Source organism: Ochotona princeps, chromosome 15 (assembly GCF_030435755.1).
Source record: "Ochotona princeps isolate mOchPri1 chromosome 15, mOchPri1.hap1, whole genome shotgun sequence".
NCBI lineage: Eukaryota > Metazoa > Chordata > Mammalia > Lagomorpha > Ochotonidae > Ochotona > Ochotona princeps.
This window is the reverse complement of record NC_080846.1, coordinates 52,719,802-52,744,367: the sequence shown is the minus strand read 5'-3', so window position 1 is coordinate 52,744,367 and position 24,566 is coordinate 52,719,802. Positions and strand designations below refer to the sequence as shown.

The 24,566-nt window shown below is 44.6% G+C and overlaps 2 protein-coding genes across 6 annotated transcripts in view; one reads left to right on the top strand and one right to left on the bottom strand.

The window, feature by feature from the left end:
- Window positions 1–2,223: 2,223 nt before the first annotated feature.
- Window positions 2,224–11,198, top strand: HIGD1C (HIG1 hypoxia inducible domain family member 1C). Its single transcript, XM_004583217.2, has 3 exons — window positions 2,224–2,317; window positions 4,922–5,056; window positions 11,073–11,198. Exons 1-3 carry the CDS (start codon window positions 2,224–2,226, stop codon window positions 11,135–11,137), a joined length of 294 nt encoding a protein of 97 aa, XP_004583274.2. The 3' UTR covers window positions 11,138–11,198.
- A 6,661-nt stretch (window positions 11,199–17,859) lies between these two features.
- SLC11A2 (solute carrier family 11 member 2) overlaps window positions 17,860–24,566 on the bottom strand; it is a 74,116-nt gene continuing 67,409 nt past the window's right edge. For all 5 annotated transcript variants that reach the window (XM_058673898.1, XM_058673901.1, XM_058673902.1 and 2 more), the window contains one exon: window positions 17,860–18,204. In XM_058673898.1, the coding sequence (XP_058529881.1) occupies window positions 18,127–18,204 (78 nt within the window). In that variant the 3' untranslated portion in view covers window positions 17,860–18,126. The remainder of the gene's footprint in view (window positions 18,205–24,566) is intronic.

Here is a 24,566-nt window from a genome sequence, read left to right as displayed (position 1 = left end):
GACAACTTGTAAATTGATAACAGGGAAGCCGGCCGTGATCCTCTTTAATCCACATGATCAAGGTTGTGCTGCATTATGACACTGCGCTATTCAGAGGAGGCACATTTCCCAGCCTTGTGTTCTGTGATGACTATTATTAGCTTGAAATTGCGCAAACTGGCAAATGTTACCAGCCCTGGACGCAGAGCCTGGATCAGGCCCTCTCGTCAGGCGATCTGATTGGACCTCCTCAGGGTACACGCGGTAAGGACACATGCCTCCCGTGGTCTTCAGCCCCACTCGTTCTCAAGCTAACGAGAAAGCATCAGGGAACAACTACCCTGGAAAATATCCTGCAAACTGGCCTGCAGAGGCGAAACGCCAGGGTCAGAACTGTAAAGAAAAGGGCAGTGCCTCACAGTCACGGCGACCACCAAGAACCCCACAATCTCAGCACATGCCAGACGCCAAGGACTTGGCGGCTTGCTTTTGTGCTTTTTTTAAAAAAAGATTTATTTATTTATTTTTATTTATTTATTGGAAAGGCAGATATACAGAGAGGAAGATCTTCTGTCCGATGATTCACTCCCCTAGTGGCTACAACGGCCAGAGCCAATCCAATCCGAAACCAGGAGCCAGGAACTTCTTCCAGGTCTCCCACACAAGTGCAGGGTCCCAAGGCTTTGGGCTGTCCTCGATTGCTTCCCCAGGTCACAAGCAGGGAGCTGGATGGGAAGCGGGGCTATCAGGATTAGAACCAGCGCCCACATGGGATCCTGGCGCTTCCAAGGTGAGGACTTTAGCTGCTAGGCTACCACGCCAGGCCCTTGTGCTTTTGTTTTAAGGCTTGTGGTTATTTGTATTGTTTGGGAAAATTCAGTGAATCTAAAATTATTTAAAAATTGGAAAAAAAAATCACAAATTGTGCCAGGCCCTCTGGCCTTGGTCCTGAGGTCTCTGTGGCTACAGTTGGAGGGAGTAGGGTGCAGGCACTTCCCCGAGGTGACAAAGGCTCCAAGGCTTCAAGGTCGGAAGGCAAGCCGAGACAGGACCCACCGTCCACACGCCTCAGCTCTCCCAGGCAGACTCCAGTAGCTCAGCACCTTCCCATCCTGACTCCTGACCTCAGACTGGCAGAGAGTGCGGTGACACTGTGTCGTTCCCCCTGGAACGTGCATGAGGCCAGAAGGACTCCACCCATAGGTGATCCCGGGGTGGCTCCCGGTGCCTCAGCCCGGAAACCCAACTGCAGCATCTATTCCTATTGGACAAGAACCCTGGGCTCACAAGGCCATCTCATGCTCCGATCCCAGCAAATCCAGGTTGTCACCGTGGCCACTCTCTCCTCTTGCATTTTAGGGTCAGAAACTAATACCAAGACTCAAAGCCAGAGAGAGACAAGACCTCCTGCACAGGCAGACTCAAGTTTGTGGCTCAGGTGCCATAGCGAGGAAGTTTCAGGAAGGGACCAATAGCGGCTGGCCACTCCCTCCAAGGGATGTGTCTGTTGCCTTTCCTATCACCAATGAGTTGAAAATTGCACAGAAATATGCCCTGGCCTTGCAACGTCTGTGTGATGAGAACTTCAGCAGGCAGACAGCAGGCGGAGGAGTACGCTGAAGGTATTGTGCTTTCTGCTGGAACCTCATTTCACCGGAAGCCATTCGGTACTTGAAGGTATTTGGATTTGGGTGTGCAAACAGTGAGGAACTGATCTATCTGTTGGCACTTTGGTTGCTCTTGCAAGCTTTTTCATTCTGGATAGACCAGGAAGGTTAGCAGCACTGTGCAGCGCAGCACTTGGCAGGCAGGGGATGCTTAGTATGTAAGCCATGCACAGTTCTGCTGCATTGGCACGATCATCCACACATGGGAAGGCATTTTTGCCCGCTATAATTCTGTAAAATGATACCCTGCAAAAGAAATTGCGTGTTTTGTTTGTGAAAGAGGTCCTGAGGGTGCCAGTGGTCTCAGAGCTGAGCAGTGAAAGTATGATCTTCATTAAATTATAGCCTCTGATTGTCACTTCTTCCACTTCTACACTCTCCTCTACCCTCCCTGAAAGGGAAGGCATGAAGCAAAGGACAGACCAGTGCTCATTTCAGCTCTGCTTACGGGCCCGGCAAGCAAGTGAAGACAAAAGACCACACCACAGCAGCACGCCGGGGCAGTGGGAACGGATGCTTCTTAATGATTCATAGCAACCATATTGCTTTCCTATTATTGTCACTAGGGGGAAAAAAAATGTCTTCAGGTAACCAGTGGTCAGCAGACGAGGACGAAGGCCAGTTATCCCGGCTGACGAGGAAATGCAGAGCCTCCCCTTTTGTCCCCGTGGGTAAGTACGGGTCATGACTGGGAGACTACCATCACAACTCTGCCTTACTCAGGACCTTCCGGGACTGAAGTGTTTGAAGTCACTGAATTTTTCAGCTAATTGCAGTTAACCACTGCTACGCCTGAGCCGAGCTTTCCGAAGTTTCTATCCCATGGTTCTCCCCGATAAATAGTAGCCGTTCTTTTGTGAAGCATCAACTGTTATTCTGTTTTATCCTTTTCACTGGAGGTGTATCTAAAAATCATTAGCTCCAGTCAATCAGCTGGCTGTGCTAAGGCAGGGTGTCAGTGGCCGCCTATTGCTTATGCTGACAGATGAATCACTTTGCTCTAAGTACCTCCAACCTTTCACCTCCCGTGTCTGCTGCTTGGAGATGTTTCTTGCTTCTGTTATGATTAACATTTTCTAGTCTCTACACGGTCTCTGAGTTCTGTATGTCCTAAAACTTCTTCCTGGCCTTTTAAGACAATTTTGGTTCCAATGTCCTGTGGCATCAGAAGCCAAGTGCCCAAGCTTAAGCGGAAGCTAGACTCCATCCAGAGTGGAGCCCTGAGCAAAAGCCTGGCCTCTCAGACATGTGAGAGCTTGCACTTTGTGGCGCTCTTTTGCCGGCCTCCTGATGTGTTCCAGATGTTGAAGTAGTTGGTGAGTCCTGGATGAGAGAAGTGTTAGAAACAGATCTGGACTCTAGCGTCCTTGCCCACTCCCCACCCGCACTGGGTCTGCGTGGGCTGAAAGGTGTAAGTGCAGAGTCACCCCCTGAAATCTGAACTTACTCTCATGTCTGTGGAGGGAGGAGTGAGCTTCGCGACAGCCACGTCTCTCCCTGGTCTTCATTTTGTAAACTGGTAAGACAACTGACTTATGTCAAATTTATGTAAATTTGTGCATCTGTTAATTCCCCAAACCCTCCAAATAGGCATGTCACCCATCACAAAGAACCTAACCTTACCTTATAATAAAATACTCTGCTTAGAAGTTTCACTTAATCAGATTGAGGATTTATAATATCACTCATATGGAAGGGAAGCAAGTACTTTAATAGGGCTTTATTTCCTTTCCTTCACATTTTAACTAGAAAAAAAAAAAAAGATAAAAAAATCTGATGCTGCCTGAACAGATCACTGTAACAAGCAGGTTATTCAGTGTGCCTGTTGGACATTAAACTGTTTGTAAAGAGACAATTAGGGCTATTAAGGTAGAAAGATAAAAGTGTTTCTGTTCAATTCAATTACACACAAACTACAAAGACATTACATGGAAAACAGAAATTTTTCTGCCTTTAATCTCTAAAGGAAATAAAACAAATTTAAGTAAGAGTAGAACCATGATTGTATCAAGACAAGAGAGCTAAGTTTTGGATGGAGAATAAATGCAATTAAAAGTCGGATCTGTATCACGCGATGGTTTGTTCAGTGCTCATTACTTTAACGGCGTCCACAGTGCCCCCCGGCAGATGGACTGTCCAGAAAGGTCGTTTACCACATTTCATCTTAAGCACCTTCCGTCGTTATAATCTATTCACATTGCTTAAAACTTCTTTGAGATTTATTTATTTTTATTGGAAAAGCAGATATACAGAGAGGAGGAGAGACAGAGAGGAAGATCTTCCATTCTTTGATTCATTCCCTAAGTGGCCTCAAAGGCCAGAGCTGAGCCGATTTGAAACCAGGAGCCAGAAGCCTCTTCCGGGTCTTCCACACAGGTGCAGGGTCCCAAGGTTTTGAGCCGTCCTCGGCTGCTTTCCCAGGCCACAAGCAGGGAGCTGGATGGGAAGTGGAGCTGCCAGGATTAGAACCGGCGCCCATATGGGATCCCAGACGTTCAAGGCAAGGACTTTAGCCGCTAGGCCACGCCGCCGGGCCCGGCAGTTTTATTCTATTGGGCTATTTGGGTTAGGGTTTTTGTTTGTTTGTTTGTTTGCTGTTTGTTTTTAGTGTTTTCTCATTTCTAGTGTATCCATGACTCTTAACTGTCCTCTTGTTTATTTCCTTGGAATATATTCCCTGAAGCAGAGTTTGCAGAGCAGGACACATGTTCACTGTAACATCATTCATCACATAGTTCCAGAATTTTTCCACAAACGTTCCATTTCCAGTTTCCTGGGAAAAGTTAAAACTGTAAATATAGACTCTAACTACATTACGGGTCCACTGAAAGCCTGGCAGGTCAAAGCTTGCTTGGTTCTTTTTAAAGCCTTCTTTGGTTTGGGCCAAGGATGCCTAGTCCAAAAATTCAAACACCAAAATGATCCCAAATCCAAAATGTTCTGAGTGCCATCATAACTCCACAAATGGACAATTAGACACCCAGCACCATGGACATTTTGTCCTGTGTAGGCACACAGACTACTACCCCAAATTACCTTCAGGCTGCATGCAAATGGTGTGTTTGAAACACGAGTGGATCTTGTTTCTTGGACTTGGGTTCCCTACACAAGATATCTCTCTATTTCTATCCAGGTGTCACCAAAAACAAAGCTCTAAAAACACTTCTGCCCTCTCGTCGCAAGCATTTTGACCAAAGGATATTCAACCTTAATTCTCTAAGTTCTTGGGGATTCTTGCCTGCTGTGTATTTAACTCACACTTTCAAAACCCACAGGCATGGCGGGCTTCACGACTGTGGTGTCCTACGGTCTTTACAAGTTAAGGCACAGAAACAACCAGAAAATGTCTCTTCATCTGATTCACATGAGAGTGGCTGCCCAAGGATTTGTTGTTGGAGCTGTGACTATAGGTAACCTGCCTTACTGATACCTTTCACTTACCTTTTTAAAACTCATTTTATCATCATTACTTTATGTATGCTGTTCACTCACAGAAGACACAGGGTTAAGGTGATACAATGTGGAAGGGGTAAGAAAGAGGAAACTTCATTTGGTTGAGAATACTGCCCTGTTATAAGCTTAAATTCTTGGAATTTTCAGCTGACAGAACCACCAGTAGAGCTCATGGATTGTTAATATCCATAGTGAAATGAGCATGGGAAGCTCCTCGCTCCATTTATAAATCAGCTACGAATGGCAATCCTAGCTCCCATGCTACTTGAACATCGTTACAGTAGTTATTATTATTATTTTAAAGATCTATTTTATTTACTTGAAAGGCAGAGTCTCAGAGGGAGAGATGGAGAGAGAGATCTTCCATCCACTGGATTACTCCCCAAAAAGCCAAAACAGCTGGGACTGGACCAGGCAGAAACCAGGAGCCAGGAGTTTCTTCTGGGTCTCCCAGTGAGTGCAGGGGCCCATGTGTTGGGCCATCCTCTACTGCTTTTCCAGACACACCAGCACGAAGTTGCACCAGAAGCAGCCAGGACACACATTGGTGCCCTTTTGGGATGCCAGCACCATAAGCAGGGGCTTAACTGGTTCCATCACAGCACCCCCCCCCCAACATACAGTTATTAAAATAGCTTAACGAAGAAGACATTTTAGAAGATTCACTTATTTGTTTCAAAACAGAAGGGCCGAGATGGAGAGAAATCAGCATCTACTGGTTCCCCAATAGCTGCAACAGTCATGGCTAGGCCAGGCTGAAGCCATCAGCTAGGAAATCATGTTTATCCTGCATGGGGGCAAAGACTCCGTAAGTCACCCATCACTGCTTCCCAGGCACTTCAATAGGAAGCTGCTTCCTAAACGCAGCAGCTAGGACTTGAACTCACATTCTGATATGGGATCAGGTTCATTTTTTTTTTTTCCAACTAATCCACAAATTAAAAAAGACTTACACAGTCAAATCCAAAGAACGTGCATAACATTATCTTGGCCAATTAAAGTTATAACAAAGGTAAAGGTCAGATACCTAATTAGATAACTCTAGCAAACAGTATATTGGGGGACCTAATTTTCTAGTTTTTTTACTCAAATATTTTTTAAGATTTATTTATTTATTTATTTTTCAATTGGGAAGACAATCTTACAGAGAGGAAAGAGAGAGAGGAAAGGTCTTCCATCTGCTGATTCACTCCCCAAATGCCCGTAACAGCCGGAGCTGAACCAATCCAAAGCCAAGAGCCAGGAGCTCCCTCCAGGTCTTCAAAAGTTTTCTGATTATCTGAGTTAAGGATATTAGTGTTTCAGAGTCCCTTTGAGTGCCTTGCACTCCTCATTTCCCCCCTCCCAAGTTCTGTAGAACTTTAGAGTTAAAACAACTTAATTATATCCCTCCTTATCATTGTTAAATGTTATGTGGCAGTAAATACTTGACCACTTAAAATTTTGCTTTCTGTCAACACTTGATGGAAGGTATTAACTCCCAATAAATTAATAAAATGCTTTGCAGTACTAAAGCATGTTGAGGACTGCTGGCATCCTCTTCATCACTGAAAAGAAATGCCACTCGTGCCTTTGAATCAAATCAAATCAGACAGCCAACTGCAGATAAGTCAGGATCAGCTTAGAAACGCTATGCCCATGGGTCTTTTCTTCTGGGAATACCTCTAAAACCAAATTCTATATCGACAGAAAAGGGAAACTATCAGTAGTGATTTTTAAAAAGGTGGGGGGACTTATTACAGAGATGGGACGTTAAACAATTTGGGAGCTGGCTAGCGGTCCACCAGGTGCTCAGTTCAGCAAGTCAGCGGGTAGGAAGGACAGATACACTGGAACCTGAAAGTATGAGCCAGAGCTCAGACAGACAGGTGGAAAACTGTACCAGAAGAACCCAGTATCTCACATTGCAAAGCCAAGCCAGAGCTGGACTAGGAGCCAGTGAAGCCACAGATGCAGAAGGAGCTCATGGAGCAGTGGGTCGGGCTGCTGACCTACAACGGCGAGCTAAGCCACCACGTACAGCGCAGTACAGAAAAGCGTCGGGTTCCCGTACCAAGCCTTCAGCCTTCCAAGAGCAAACAACGTCATGGCCACTGCCCCTCTGTCTCTTGACCTGAGAAACGCTTAGCTCCCAGAATGTGCCACATGCATAACTCAATTTTCTAGAGATTCATTTAATTATTTGAAAGACACAGAGAGATAGAGAGAGTGCTTTTGTCCACAGACACTCTCCCCAAATGGCTGCAATGGCTAGGGTCTGGTCCGGGTCAAAGCCAGGAGCTCCAAACTCCATCTAGGTCTCCCACTTGCGTGGTGAGAGACAAGTACTTGGGCCATCTCTCACAGGTTTCTCAGGCACATTAGCAGGGAGCCGGCCTGGAAGCAGAGCAGCTTCCAGACTCAACTGGTGTTCATGCGGCATGTCAGCTACATAGGGAATGGCTTAGCCTGTGGCACCCCACCACTTCAAGCTTCATGGTAAAAACATTATAGAAAATGACTCTTCGGAGCTGAGCTAACCCAGAACTAAGCAAGAAAGGCAATTTCTTAGAAGCATGGCTATAGCTTGACTTGGATGACACCAAGCAAATCCTCAAGAGATTTACAATGATTGTGAGCTGATGGGTGACAGGATGAGGTGAGCCAGTGAAAGGTTTAAACAGAGGAGTGGCAGCAGGAAGAACACCAACATTACAGAAATGTAGGACTCTGGTAATATAAGACTGTTTATGGCAAATACACATGTGATCAAGGGACAAAACTAGGCTGTAACCAGTGACTACCTGCGGAGAAGGCTGGTCAGGAAAGGAGAGCTTGAAGCTCCCAGGATGCCTGCCCCATTCTACTTTCTGACCATCACTGCAGGTGCTCAGGCCACAGCTGCTTGCTTCTACAGCCTGTCCTCAACTCCTACGGTATTTTAAAAAGAGAAAATGGTAAAGGAAAAGGAACACAGTAGGGCTGGTTTGTAAAGGAGAAAATTCAGACAAACCAAGCAGACCATGGACTCATTCTGAATTAAGACAGAGTCAGTGGAACTAGAGAAGTGGAGCCCAGAAATACCGGGGCGTCAGGCCATCGGAGAGCAGCGGAAGGAAGGGAAGGGGATCAGGGACCACTCCCAGGTTCCCAGTGTGTGCGACCTGCTGAAAGGACTGGCTTTTCACCAACACAGAGAACAAACGCACGAACAGCAGGCTTGCGGGGAAGTCTGGTGTTCACGCCACCAAACAGTAACAGCTAACATCTACTCAGTGCGGTGTGACAATCCGCAGGCCACTCCACCTGTTTTATGTGAGGTTATCTCACTAAGTACCGACTATGACATCACCTGGCGTAGTGCAGCACAATTCAGCACCACCACCGACCAGCTCAGGCTGCCACCTTCGTATTCTATAGGTTTAATTGGACTGCCTACCCCAGCATTGCCCCTACTTCAGATGTCAGCTGCGACTCCATCAGCACAAAATGAGGCGTGCTCCAACAAGAGGCTCATGAATAACATACATACTGTTAATACTCAGGAAATCCCAAGCACTTTAACAGTAACATAGCAGAACCAAAATCTTTGTTACACAATAACCTAACAAATCCACTTGAAGTTATCCCAGTTTACATGAAACACAACTAAAGCTTGGAAAAGAGAAGTTGTCTTCATGAAGCTGTGGGCACTCTACTCCAGAGCCAGAGCTCTTAATTTTGTATTAGACAGCCTGAGCTCTCTAGTGCAGATGTCTCCAAACTATTACTGTTGTAGATAATGTACTAAGAGCCTTAGGATGTGAAAAGAAACCCTCTGTTAAAAAAAAGTATCATAATACAAAGACTGACCAGAGGATATTTTTATCATTTGTACACAAATAAGTATTTTGAGGGGAATGTGTAACCTTTTATATGGTTTCTAAAGCCTGGAGACCGTCTACCTGTGGGATCTAAAAATGTCCCATGTAGTAACAGATATAAAGGAATTCACACTCTGAAGAGAGAGAAAACTTTTTTTTATTTTTTCAAAATTTTTTATTGGGCCCGGCGGCGTGGCCTAGTGGCTAAAGTCCTTGCCTTGAACGCCCCGGGATCCCATACGGGCGCCGGTTCTAGTCCCGGCAGCTCCACTTCCCATCCAGCTCCCTGCTTGTGGCCTGGGAAAGTAGTAGAGGACGGCCCAATGCATTGGGACCCTGCACCCGCGTGGGAGACCTGGAAGAGCTTCCTGGTTCCCGGCATCAGATCGGTGCACACCGGCCTGTTGCGGCTCACTTGGGGAGTGAATCCACGGATGGAAGATCTTCCTCTCTGTCTCTCCTCCTCTCTGTACATCTGACTTTGTAATAAAAATAAATCTTAAAAAAAAAAGATTTTTTTATTGGAGAGTCAAATCTACAGAGAGAAGAAGTAGAGTCAGAGAAAAAGATCTTCCATCTGCTGGTTCACTCCCCAAGAGGCTGCAATAGCCGGAGCTGAGACAATCTAAAGCCAGGAGCCAGGAGCTTCCTCCCGGTCTCCCATGTGGGTACAGGGTCCCAAGGCTTTGGGCCATCCTCGACTGCACTTCCAGACCACAAGCAGGGAGCTGGATGGGAAGCGGAGCAGCCGGGACATGAGCCAGTGCCCATATGAGATCCAGGCACTTGCAAGGCAAGGATTTAGTCAGTAGGCCACCATGACGGGTCCAAGAGATACAACTTTTTTGCTGACCAGTGAAGCAATGGGTGAGAACAGGATGCGAAGGAGGTGAGGCCACCCCAGAGATCACTGGGTCTCAGGAGACAGTAAGAGGTCTGACCTGCCTGTGTCCTAGAGCTTTCCCTGAAGCTCACTGTTATTCCCATCAGTACCACAATACCGAAAACACAACCCAGCTGGAATTTTAGGCACCATCTCATCCTGCAGACTCTGCCCCCATTTGCTGTCATGGCGACGTATGAATACAACTTGCTGAGCCTTTATCGGACTCTTGAAGACAGTACTTGCTCAGTATCAAAGAAGAAAGTGAAGGATTTATGCCAAATAATACACTAGCTAGCTGCTTCCTGGGTTACTGAGATGAGACAGGAAGCAAGCAGTAGGTACAAGTTGTAGTTTAAAACCTGTGGCTGCTCTAACTTGCTTTGGGTGTGAACATTTGCTGCCATCCCTGGAATCCCTGAGCTGGCCTGTCTTCCTCAGCTGGTCTCCTCTGCTACCTCCTGTCCACCAGGGCCACAAGCCCTTCCGGAAGGGGCTAACCCCACAGCTAATTCTCCCACTAGACCACAAATCCCTAGAAACAGCGATTCAATCCTTCCAACCATGGTTTTTCTGCAAGTACTGGATACAAGCAGACATGCAATAAGTTTTCATTTGAGTGACCATTTGTTTTTACTCTATTGTCTGGCTGACCCACTTTACTAACATTTCACAAATATTTTAAAATTCAAATTTCTGGGCAATATAGTGGCATCATAAATTCAGTCTGATACTAATTTTTAAAAACATTTATTTCAAAGTCAGAGCTATAGGGATACACACACAGAGACAAACACACAAACACACAGGGAGAAAAGAGAGAGAAGCCTATTTGCTGGTTCTTACTCCCTTAGTAGCCACAGCAGCCAGGCCAAAGCCAGGAATACATCTGGGTCTCCAATGTGGGTGCAGGGACCCAAACACCCGTGCCATCCTCTGCTGCTTTGCACAGACCACAAGCAGAACAGCCAAGACTCAAATGAGCTCCCATGTGAAACGCTGGCCTGGCACTGCAGGTGGTGGCTTTATACGCTACAGCACAATGTCTACCCCAATTTGATATTATACTAAGTCATCTTTGCGTTTTTTATTTATGGCACAGCTTGTGTGATCCAAGATACAAGCTAATCAAGACAGAAAGCTTTTGTTGCTTTTATAACATGAACTACTTTAAAAAAAAAATCAAGTGCAAGAAATTCAGCATTTGTTTTCCAGACAAGGTATTGATATACATCTTTCTGTTTCTAGGTGTTCTCTATTCTATGTATAAGGATTATGTTAGACCTCAATTCTTCAGTGTGTCCAAGAAATAAGGCTCTATGCTGGAAGCAAGAAGAGGCTCCTGCCGACTCCATGAAGAAGGAATTTTCTATGGGGGACAAATGATATTGAAGAGGCAAGAAAAGTCTCAATATTTTAAGAAGTTGATTTCCAAGTCAACAATTTCAGTCCACTCAGAAGTATCTTTTGTAGGTCTCTTTCAGATCCTGGAATAATTATTTTCTGATTTAAATTTCTTTTAATCTTCTAGTAAGTGCCAGAAAAGAATCTGTGTCACACCAAGTAAATAGGAAAACTATATACCAATTACTAAAAATGTCTAAATCCATGGTAAATGTGACACTTTCCTTCATCCTCTTTAATTTTCATAATATAATTAAGGTTTTACAAAGTCTATTTTAGGATGGATGATAATTACATCAGAGGAAATTAGAAATTAGTTAGGAATTTGGCTGGGGCCGCTGCAGTGGCAAAGTAGTCTAACCTTCCACATACAGCAGCGGCATCCCATATGGGCACTGGTTCATGTCTCAGCTGCTCCACTTTCAGTCCAGCGCCCCACTTATGATCTGGGAAGGCAGCAGAGGGGTCCCTGGCACCCACGTAGGAGAATCGAAGAGGCTGCTGGCTCCCAGCTTCAGACCAGCTCAGAAGTGACCATGGCAGCCATTTGGGAAATGAATCAGCAGATGCAAGGTCTCTCTCCAGCAAAACTAAATAAATCTTTTAAAGAATTCGCTATTTTGTCACAAATATAAACATTTCGCATTTAACTATGTATGTATTCGTTTTTAAATTGTTCGAAGTAACTCTGGAAATCCAAGGGTAAATTGCTAACAAGCATGTTTTTCTCCAGATGGCAAAGAAAAGGCAGTCCAGAGCAAGTGTTCATTTGCTCTAACAATGTAAAACAAACAAACAAAACAAAACAAACAAAACAAAATGTTCATATATATTTGTGACTTCAGGCTTCTCTGGATATGCACTAGGATCCTAACAGATCAACTACACTTTCAAGTTTTTAAAATATTTATTTATTTAGAAAGCAGAGAGAGACAGGCAGCCATCGCTCATCCACTGAGGACTAGCCAAATACCCACACTAGCTGGAGCTGAGCCTGGTCGAAGCCAAGAGCCAGGCGCTCCATCCGGCACTCCTGTGTCTGTGGCAGGAATCCAAACACAAGCTAGGCACTCAGATATACGGTGTGAGCTTCCCTAGCAGTGCCTTGCCCACTGTGCCAAAATGCTCACTACCCATCACTTCCCCAAAGTCCTGTCTTGGCATGGGTTTGCTGCTAAAGACTCTGAATCTACAAAAGAAAGCCAAACAGAAGAGTTTTTTTTTATTATTCAACATAAAATTAAGAACATGGTGTTCACACTACATTCCAGTAACTCCTGACGGGCATTTCCTCTTCCTCAATGTTTCCTGTAAGGGGAGGGTTACAGTAAGTGGAAAATGAAACCCATTACTTAAGGGAGGAAAAGAAGAGGGGCTATCTGAAAACACCTGCATTCTAGAAATCAATCCACTGCATTATGGATTCTGTGCTATGCTTTTTCAGGAGACAGTTGCTTTTATGAACTTCATTTCAATGTAACTATGCTTAATAGAAATACACATTATTTTCCCAAGATAATTATTTCAAAAGTTGCCAATTGAGGGCCCTGCACAATGGCCTAGGGGCTAAAGTCCTCGCCTTGCACACACCAGGATCCTATATGGGCACAGGTTCATGTCCTGGTAGTCATGCTTGCTTGCAGCTCCTTGCTTGTGGCCTGGACGAGCAATCAAGAATGGCCCAAAGCCTTGGGACCCTGCACCCCCATGGGAGAACCCGGAAGAGGCTTCTGGCTCCTGGCTTCGAATTGGCTCTATTCTGGCGTTTGCAACCACATGGGGAGTGAATCATCAGGTGGAAGATCTTCCTGTCTCTCCTTCTCTATATATCTGACTTTACAATAAAATAAAATAAAATTTTTTAAAAAGTTGCCATTTGCACCTATTGGGTGACTCTCCACAGTATACATTTTTGGTTGACACTCTATTGTTTGAAAAATGGACAGAAAGAATGCTTTATGCCTACAGAGTAAAAACTATCCCACAGCAGCTGGATCTAGTATGTTCCCTGAAAATCAGAAAAATTACAAACAGCTGGTCTGGACAGCAACTCTGCATGCTAGGGATATTTCAGACTGACTACTGCGATTCTCCTCTCTCGATACACACATGCAGTATTATAAATTGACTCAGTGTTTAATTAGAAACTGGGTTTTCTCAAAACCCAGAGTGGTGTATAAATTCTGCATTTTTTCTTTAGATTTTGAAAGGCAGATTTACAGAGAGAAGAAAGGAGAGACAGAGACAGAAACAGAGACACACAGAGAGAGATTTTCTCAGGTTCATTCCCCAAATGTCCACAAAGGTTGGAACTGAGCCAATCCAAAACCAGGAACCAGGAGTTTCTTCCAGGGTTCTCATGTGGGTGCAGGGTCCCAAGGGTTGGAGCCATCCTCTGCTGCTTTCCTAGGCCATAAGCATGGAGCTAAACTAGAAATGGAGCAGCCTGTTCTAGAACTGGTGCTCATAGGTGATGCTAGCTTTGCAGATGGGAGATTAGCTTGTTGGGCACCAGTTCTGTAATCTCATTCTGAGAGAACTAAAGTAACATATTTGTTGCCTGAAGAAAACAACAGAAACTACTTATGATTTATTTTATAGCAGTGATGGATGAAGATGTACAAACCGTGTCTAAATGAGGCTGTAAAATCACATTTGGATCAAAGATGGAACATGTGCAGGCTGTTCACCTGACTTGAGCAGTGGCAGGGTCACTGCAGGAGATCCCAATTGGCAGAGTGTGTACAGCACCTGAATATGCCAGGCAAAGCTTCAGCAAGCCTCGTGCACTCCCTGGCTACTCTAACTCCTGATGCTTTCCTGAAAACACTGTTCTTCTTGGCTATTATCACAGGCTGACACACAGTTATTTACATTTTGGGTTTCCATTATTGCTGTATCCCTCCACAAACTGACCAAAGTGTTGACCCCTTAGGAACTGAGTCGACGGATTATTATTTTTCTTTTGTAAGAGTTATTTATTTTAATTGGAAAAGTAGACATACAGAAAGATCTTCCATTCGACGGATCACTCCCCAAGTGGCCACAACAACAGTAGCTGAGCCAATCTGAAGGCAGGAGCTTCTTCCAAGTCTCCCAAGCAGATGCAGGGTCCCAAGGTTTTGGGTCACCCTATGCTGCTTTCCCAGGCCACAAGCAGGGAGGTGGATGGGAAGTGGAGCAGCTGGTACATGAGCCATTGCTCATATGAGACACCGGCACCTGCACGGCAAGGATATCACCACTGAGCCATCACGTCAGGCACCTAGGTTATTCTTCATAATGAGTATATGAATATCTACACAACAGACTTACCACTGAAATCTAGGTAGGCATTGGGTGTTTGATGAAATGCTTAAGCTGTAGTTTTAGATGCTCACATCCTTAGTGCAGTGCCAGATTGACTCCTGGCTTCTGTGTTTCCAATTAGATTCCTGCTAAGGTGGACCCTAGGAGGCAGCACACAATGGCTCTAGCACCCACATAGAAGACCCTGTAAGGCAACACATGATGGTTGCCCCACCCACATAGGAGACCCCAGGAGGCAGCACACGCTGGTTGTAGCATCCACTAGCAGTGCAGTTCTAGGCTGTTGTCCTCAGTCTGGTCCACTACTGGCTACTGAGGTCCTTGGGGGGACTGGATCAGAAAAGTAACAATCTGTCTGCTTTTGCAATAAAAGCAAAAATCAAATATAGATTTGTAAATCAGCAATGAGAGAACAATTAGATGTTCTGAATTCAGCAGAAAAGCTTACTCAGGATTCTCTTTGGAACGTCAGCTTCCTCTGGATCTGGTGAGTCAGCCAGCTTTGTTACCCAAATTTTCTGAATACAGTTGTGTGCCCCAACATGAATATCTGTTCCTCGTCATATACAGCTAAAACACTAAAGAGGAGCTTCAGAGATCCTAGAATATGTAACCACCTCGCCTCTTTTTTCTTTTTTACTTTTCTTTCCCTTACATTCTCTGGTAATGAAATTACTGGGAAATGAAATTGCGCAGGCAGAGGAAAATCCAACAAATTGATATAGAGTTGCTCTCTGTGTGTAACAAACTAAAACACTGAAATTCATTTCAAGTCTGTTTCACTATGGTATGACGGGTTACACTGCCACTTCGGGAAGCGCACTTCCCATATCGGACAGCTGACCTGAGGTACAAGGCCTGACTGTTCTACCTCTGATCCAGCTCCCTGCTAACTCCGAGCAGGCCCAGTCCTGGTGTTGGATGACGACTGTTATCTGCCCACTGGTGGAATAATATCAGCAAGTGCCCCAAAGTTGTAACAGAAGCTTTACTGGAAAATCTGCTCCTGGGCCCCTTTCACACAGCATGGAGGGAAGTGGGAGGAAGCAAAAAGGGCGGGCCAAGAGACATGTTGGGGAGTCTTGTATCCCTCTGGACACGGGGGCTGGCAAAGGGGCTGTCTGTGCCCTAGTTAGGTAAGGAATGTCTGTTCAGGTGTGTCATTGCTCAGCTGGAATCCCACCAGAGTGGTGATATAACTGGCTCCTGCAGCCTCTCCCTGCTCTGGGCTGAATCCTGAGTGACGTGATGTGTCAGTTCTGCAGTGGACCTACCCCCTCCCCTCCAGTGCAGCCATCACTTGACTGCTGTGGGCATTTGGAGAGTAAACCAGTGGATGTAAGATCTCACTCTCTCTCTCTGTCACAAATCTCTCAAATGGGGCAGACACTGTGGTAAAGCAGGTATGGCACAGCTGGGGACATCTGCGTCCCACACTGGAGTCCTAGGCATCAAGTCACACTGGTGCCTCCAATCCAGCATCCTGCTCCTCGGACGCAGGAGATAATGTGGGATCCAGGTAACATTCCTGGCTCCTGGCTCTGGCTTGGCACACGGCACCAGCTTTTGTGGACCTCTGAAGTATAAGTCAATAGATGGAAGAGCTACCACTCTTTCAAATAAGTTAAAAAAACAAATCTTTAAAAACTAGAGGACCTTCTTGAAATGGTATTAATGCCATCTCCTAAGAGCATCAGGACTCAAATGTGGGTTTCCAAGGTGCTTATCAGCTTAACCTTCAACCGTCTATCAAGTAGAAATTTCCATGCGTCCTGTCAGAAACCCCCTGGGGCAGCTCGTCAGTCTTGCAGTTGAGATGCTCACCATCCTCTGTCTGAGGACCTGGTTCCCTTCCTGGACCTGCCTTCTGACTCCAGCTTTGTGTTGACAGACCCTGAGAGGCAGCAATAACTGGTCAAGGATCTGGGTATCTGCCGCCCATGTGGGAGTCCTGGATTGCATTCCTGCCTCTGGCTGTAGCCCAATTCTGACATTACAGGAATCTGTGGAGTGGTATCTTTCTCTCAAGATAAGCAAGAAGTTAAAGAAGAAAGGTAAGGAGAGAGAACAGTGAGAAAAGGAGGGAGGAAGAAGATTCCTCACATTTAGAGGATCCAGTTATGATGTCTGAATGAAGACAACTTCCTGAAAGGCAGCAAGCTTGAGGAACAGAGGAAAGATATTTCCATTGAACTGCTGGAAGACAAGAGTGATTCTCAAAGTCACAGCAAGGCTGCAGGGTTTGCAGACTCGGCACCTCTTGGAGCCAAAAGTAAGTGAGGAGAGACATGACAGGTCGTTTCCCACCCTGAAGGACATGCCACAGAAGACCAACAGCTGCCACTCGGGCCCAGTCAACTGCACTTCTGGTGCAAATCTTTTCACTCCAAGACAATTATAACAAAGCTTCTTAATTTTGACAGATGGACTTTATTGTGCAAATTTTCAGAGTTAGGAAGTCAAAAGAAATCTATAACCTAATGTAGGTAGTGTGTGACCAGTGGACTAATCTCCTTAAGTCCCGATCTGGTACTAACCTCATACTACTCGGTATTAACACCTTGAAGGGAATGCTTAGCATTCCCAAGGAGACTCATTTCTATAAACATTAGCCATTCCCAGAAATAAGACTTTTGCCTTTGGGAATGTTTGTGATATTAATGGGAAAAGTGCAAAGACAAAAGACATTGGGGATGGGAAGTTAACAAATACTACAATATTAGTACTTCCATTATCCTGTGGTCTGAGGACATACAAAATTTAAAAGTCAGAGTTTTTTTTTTTCCCTCTGAAACTTGAATGTCAGAATAGGCTGAGTTATAAAGCAGCACAAAAAATTCATCATTGGTGAAACTGTGGTTCCTGGACTTTGTTATTATGCATTAAGTTCTTTGGCAAATTCCATCATTACATCCCTGTTTGGTAACTAGAATTTAAAAAAAAAAAAGCAACAGCAACTACAACAGTACAATAGTAATTCAATCAGGTCGATAACCAGGGTTAAGTATGATTGCCAAACAGAAGAAATGGTTTCATTGGAAATAAATGTACTGATGTCAATGGATACTACAAGGATATAATCTGGTTAAAATCAAAATGAAATTTAACTGGCATGACAAAGTTCAAGCTAAAAGGCAATGTGTGAAATAGTATTATTACCTTTCCCTTCTCATTTGTGATCCAGAAAAACACAAGGATCTGATTTATCTGAAAATAATATTTTAAAAAATACAAAAGATCTGTTCTCTATAGCCTTAAAAACTCTACCCAAACTGATATGTTCAGGCTTAGATAAATAAATATACCTATGTATTAAAAAATAAAGAAAAAGTCAAGACATAAGCCCACAAGGGTATGTGGCCATAATAGGCCAACTGCTTAACTGGCCTGTGGCACTGATATGAGGTGCGTGGTCTCTGACCTACACTTAGGCTGTCTGCTTTTAACACCCTTCCTGTGAGGAAATGTTTGTCTTTTGTTCAAAACTTTGAACAAAACTCACCTCTGAACTAACAGAGATATGTTAAAGGACCCTTGGCACAAAATGGACTTAGGGGAAATGGCTCTAAACTGCTCTGTCGGGCTGTCGTCATCTTGACACGAGTGAGTCGGCATCCAGGGGATTCAGGAGGTAAAGTTCAGGCCGAGTAGTCAAGCCCAGGTGATACTGTGGACAGAAAGAGGAGAGGGGGTTAGACTGATCCCCGAACTTAAATACTCAAGTTCTTGAGAGTAGCGTGTTAACTTACATGCTTTTGGGAGCCTATTTCAGAAAAGAAATGCCTTCTATATACATGAGAGATTCCTGAAATGTACCACAATACTTGGTAGTGCTGGCCCTCCACAAAATTAGCACTCTATTCTTCCCTCACCACGGGGTGCTTCACATTACTCAAAACCATGTCAATTCCATAACATTGCAAATTGCTGTTGATGTTATATTGGGACTCTTAATTGACTGTGATGATATTCTGCCAGCTCAAACTTCAGACCAGAAAAGGTCTCCCCAAGAAACTGTTCAACCCATCTGGACAATAAGTAGCTGGACTCTATGCTTGGTATATGTTTGCAATGAAAGAATCTTGATTGAATTTGAACTGTAATACTGCATCAAGGTGGAGGAATCCACCGGGGGGAGGGGAGGGGGAGGGAGGGGGGTGATTCCCAGAGCCTATGAAACTGTCACATAATGCAAAATAATTAACAATAAAAAAAAAAAAAAGAATGACAGCAGCAGACATACACAGAGTGTCTTAGAACCACTCGAATATCTGTTGGTCTTAAGTCCTGAGTCCTAGATACCCGGTCCCATGACCCTCTGGCACCCAAACAGCCTCTTGCTAAAACACTGCTGCTCTCAACATCTCAGTTGCTTTTAAAATACCTTTCAAGACCCAACTCCTGGGGAAGTGAATTCAAGTAGTTTGTGTTAGCTTCTTAATTATTGAATTCATTTCTCTACTTTCTACTTCCCCTGAAAATAACACAGAACAATTTTTAAAGATTGCTTTTTGCAAATTAACTTTTGAAATTTGAAAAGTAGGCAGAGTAATAGATTGAAATCTTTCACAGGCTAATTCACTCTAAATTCCTGTAACAACACCACTGGTCCTGGCTGGAACCAGGCACCTGGAACTCAATCTGGGTCTCCCACAGCTCTGGAGATAACACAAGTACTGGAGCTGCGGACTGTCACCTCCAGGGTGTGCACTGCAGAAAGCTGAACTCAAAGTGCAATGGGGACTCAAACCCGGGTACTCTGAGATAGCTTGTGGGCATCAAAAGGTATCTACATAGAGACACTTACATATAAATCGTGTCTCTGCTGATTCACTACTCAAAAGCCTGAAATGGCTGAGGCGGCAAGAAGAGGCCAAAGTCAGGAACCCCAACTCAATGGAGGTCTTCCATGTGGATTTCAGGGCTCAATTACTGAGTCATCACTTGCTACCTAACAGGGCAGCTGCAGCAGGAAGCTAGAACTGAAATAAACTCAGGACCTGAATGCAGCTATGCCGATATGGGATACAGACATCCCCCACCCCAGTTTTCCTTTCCTTTTTTAAAATGATTTATTTGAAAGAACAAGAGAGGAGAGAGACCTTCCATCTGCTGGCTCACTCCTCTAATGGATACAACAGCTAGATGTGGGCCAGGATGAAGTCAGGAACCAGGAACTCTAGCCAGGTCTCACCCACAGTGGCAGGGGTCTTCTTAGGTGCATGAGCAAGCAGCTGGACTGAAAGTGGAGTAGCTGCGCCTTGAACCTGCCCTCTGGTCTGGATGTTAGCATTCTGAACGGTGGCTTAACCTGATGCAACACAATGTCAAGCCCAGGATGTGACTGTCATAATCTCTGAGCTCAGTGTCTGCTCCTTCATTTTACCAAATGCCCTCCTCCTGGGACAATCACCGAGTATCATTTTTGTCCTACTGTTATACACAGAACTTTAGGAATGTTACTGTTCCTTGATGCCAAAAAGCTCTGTTAGTGCAGAACACAAATGATAAGACTATAGAAAGGAACTATGCCAGTTTAGTGGAAAAGGCATCAGGCTGGGCCCGATGTGATGGCTCAACTGACTAATCCTCCCTTGCAAGCACCAGGATCCCATATGGGCACTAGTTTGTGTCCCAGCTGTTCCACCTCCTATCTAGCTCCCTGCTTGTGGCCTGGAAAAGCAGTAGATGATGTTCTAAAGCCTTAGGACCCTGTACCTATGTGGAGACCTGGAAGAAGCTCCTGGCTACAGACTGGCTCAGCTCTGGCTGTTGCAGCTACTTAGGCAGTGAACCAGTTGCTGGAGGATTTTTGTCTCTTGTCTCTGTAAATCTGACTTTCCAATAAAAATAAAATTTTCTTAAAAGGCACCAAGCTGGTTTCAGGTCTCACCTCTATTTCCTATGGCCCTGAGCATATCATACATCTGTCTTTAGCCTTACTCCAGTTATACAATTAAAACAATTGCCAATTTAAAAATCCCAAGCACTATCACACACCCATCTTTTAAATGAGATGATTTGATGATGGCTAAGACAACAGGGACCACATACAGTGCCCAGGGTAAGCCTTCCAACTGGTGGGCCAACAGGAAAGTGCTGAGTCACACTGGCTATCAGGCAAGGAGACAGTTCAGGCTGAGTGTGTTCACTTCACTGTCTTTCACCTCTGGCCTGGGAAATAGGAACTGTCAGACCCACTGACAATTCATCAGCCTTCTGCCAAATGAGCAAAAGCAGCGGGCATCCTCACTGAATCACGTGTGGGGGCTGGGCTGGGGCTGAATTGTTGCTCCCATGATACCCACAAAGTGCTCTATCTTGACTCAGTTGAGACAATTCCTTCACTGGAGTAGAATGTCTTGTTGTTCTGAGACTTTGGGGATGGGGTTAAGTGGCACAGAAATAGTCTCAAATTCAGGGACAGATGGGTAATGCTTATGAGTCCTTAACTGTGCTGGGGTACCAGGAGGGGCCTTGCTCATTCTCCATGCACCAAACCAAGGCATTCGGTTGTCTTTGTCAGCTGTACACCAAAGTCTTACAGCTACTTGGCAGCTACTGAGCTAACACATAACCTAGTATGAATCTAAGTGTTCAGACCTCTGATTCCATCTGGTGCCATTCGCCTACTGCTAACCAACCGAGCTTGGTGTGTCAATCCAGCAAGAAAACTAGTAAACAGGCTGGTTTAGGAAGGAAAACTTGGAATCAGGAGCTTAGCTGTTCCAGGTCAAACGGTCAATGTGACATAGGCCTTCCAGGTGTCACGTCTACAGGGAGGCTGATCCTCTTGTTCTTAGGAGGACTAAATGACAACGGCTCAGAACAGGACCAGCACACCGGGCAGAGCAAGCCGAGGTGCCCCAGGGGCCGACACACTCAGACTTACTGATTTTATCAGTGAAGCAACAGAAGGCATTTCAGAGATCAGGGCTAAAAAAATGCCCCCAAACAGGATTTCAAGTACTAATTTTTATTATTTGTTGTTTATTTATTTAAAAGGCAGAGAGACAAGAGTTTCCTCATACGCTGATTCATTCCTCAAATGTCTGCCAATGCCAGAAGCCTGAAATTCCATACAAGTTTCCCATTCGGGTGGCAGAGATCCAATTACTCCAGCCACTGGGCTGCTGCCTCCCACGGTGAGCATTACCCAAGGAGCTGGAGAGGAGACTGAAGCCCACACTTGAACCACGCACCACAATGACGAATATGGTCATCCCAGTGGTCTCTTAACCACTGAACCAACACCTGTGCCCCTCTCCCATCCAACTCAAGCTGTCAAGCCCTCTGATTCAGCCTGAAACCTCAGGAGAGAGCTACCCAAGCAAGGACACATGGATAACATTCTTGCCACATTACTCCTACAGGGTTACTTACAGTAGTCACCTCCTGTAGGACAGGCAGGGAAAGCTTGCAACAGAAGAGGAAAAGTGAACGTGTGGCATGTGGGACAGACCACTGGGTGACTTAGGTTCTCCCACCAGTCTATGTCAGGGCCGGCAGTTTGCTGTGAGCTTTGTTTCTGTTCTTAATAAACACTGGCAGAACTTCTACTTAATATCAGGATGCCAAAAGGTTCATTTTTAAGCTTTAACTGTGTGGCGTCTTTCTTTAAATTCTAGTCTTTCGCATCATACATAAAGAGCCTGCTTCGCAAGTGAAGCAGAATACAAACCAAGAAGCATTGAGCTTCTGTGAGAATGGCACAGTGAAACCTCTCAGTTTAACCATGGTAATGAAGTGATCTGCAGCTACAGCAAAACTGTTTGACTGAATGGGCAAAGATAAATCAGTGTCAACATTCATAATTAAGCCAAGCCTTCTGAAGACTAAAATCTGTTTCTCTCTGTTTCAGGGGAACATCCCTGACAGTAGCGTTTATTTATGTTTCAATGTTTGTGTATCACAGTTGGTAAATATTAAAGTATTTTCAACATTAAATAAATAATCAGAAAACCAAACTGGAAAAGGTTTTTAATTACAAATCATGTTTACACATTGTAAAAGGGGGTTACGTAAGTAACCACTCCTAACAGCACGAACAGGATCTCACAGAAGCCAACCTGAGGCTCTACCCCGCCCTGCTAACATTGAGTATTCAGCACAAGGTTTTCATATCACAGTTAGAGAGAACAAGGACCAGTTTACATGAAGTACAACTGCATATGCTTCAGCATTCAATACAAACACTCTGCCAGGACACACTGTGCGTGCTGCATTAGATGAAACATTCCTACACGTTGTTCGCTGCAGACAGAGTGTTCAAGGACACTTTTTCTCTGTGAGGATCAAACTGAGTAACACTTGGGAGTGTTTTTAACACTCTGAGATCCTAAACATGTAGTATTATAAAATGTCATTAACTGCAAAGAAACTTTTCATCATTCCAAGTCTTATAAGACATTTTTTAAAAGAATACTAGCAGCTTTTAACCTGGGATCCTAAACTCTTGTGAATTCAGTACTACGGTACCATCTTCACAAAGGATGGTCTCTGTCAGTCTGGTCTCCCTACTGTAGCCAAGCCACAGTTCAAGATGCCAGTGGCTAGTGTCTTCACGGGGTACCTTTACGCCCTCCCTCGGGCACCATGACAGGAGAGGAAGGGCAGAAGGCAAGAGGAGGTAGGGGATGGTTATTGTGATTCTGTGCTGTATTACTTGAAGGGCTAAGGAAACGCAGGGGCAGGAAACACAGCTCACTCGTAATGCTTTACAGAAAGACTCTCCATCCAGTCTGTACTTTGTGTGCAAATGTCAGTAATAATGCTCCGAAGATGTCAGATGAACAGAGAACATTAACCAACCAGATTCAGAGGAAAACTTCAAAAATAAGAATTCCTTCAATGTCATTTCCACTACTGTTATCACCACATCGCTGGATATAAAAAGGCTTGATTACTCCACCAAAAAGTTGATTTGAGGTGATCACACGGGCTCCGGCTCCACATGCAAAAAGGTCTCAAGTGGCTGAAGAACAGCAGCTTCAAGCTGAAGAGACTTCCTCTGACTCCACAGCTCCACCATCTGGTCCTGAAGTCTTTCCCTCTGAGGGAATACTCTAGAGACAGCCCAGTGTAACCTTGCTGAGAGCACTACACAAGCACAGTGACACCTATGGACTTGCTCAAAGAGCTGTGAGAGGAAGAACTCTGCAACAGTGAGAGTCACTGCTCCAGAGAGGGCTGCCCAGTCACCTTGGGCACAAAGAGCAGTGATGCATCAGAGAAACAGGATTCTGCTGAGAGGTGGTTTTGGGGAACACAACAATTGGCTCCTCTTTCCCTTTTGAGTCTTTTAACGTTATCCCCAAATCTCACAACCTGTCAGTTTGTTAATGATACCACCTTTTTCCATCACCCTCTCCCCTTACAGAACGAAGACAGTTTTACACTAATATGTTCTCAAGATAGATCACAGGGAACGCTCTGTATTAGGATAAAGGTTCACAAAACCAGGAGTTCTGATAAACTTTCAATCTCTCAGGAAAACCTCTGAGAGCTGATGCATAACCACCACATACAGTGAGCTTGAACGCTTTCCATTTTTCATCTTCATCACAACTTCTCAATGTCTCACAGCTTACACAAAGAAACAGAATTCTGAACCGCAAAGAGCAATCTTTCTTGAAACAACTCCAGTTCAAGTTTCTAATGATTCAAATAGTTGAAAGACCATGCATAAAAAGTATTATGTAGTCTTTTAAAATCATTATCAAGATAAGCAAAATTTGCATTAGTGTTAGTTTGCATTACAAAAAAATGAATCGCATCTCCAAGTTCTTTTTAAAGTTACCCTGGTTAAGATCATACATGTAGGATTATCGCTCAGCAGAATAACACAGGTGAGCCCTTGGGCAGCTATTTAAAGAGTTTAGTGTTCGCAATATAGCAGCCAAGTCTACTTCTCAAAGATCCTTTCGATGCATTCCCAATTCAGGAGGTCAGGAAGATTAAAAAAAAGTCTTCAAACATACTTAAAAGAGTCCTTTCCAACCAACAGTTGAATGCAGCCTGTGCAACAGC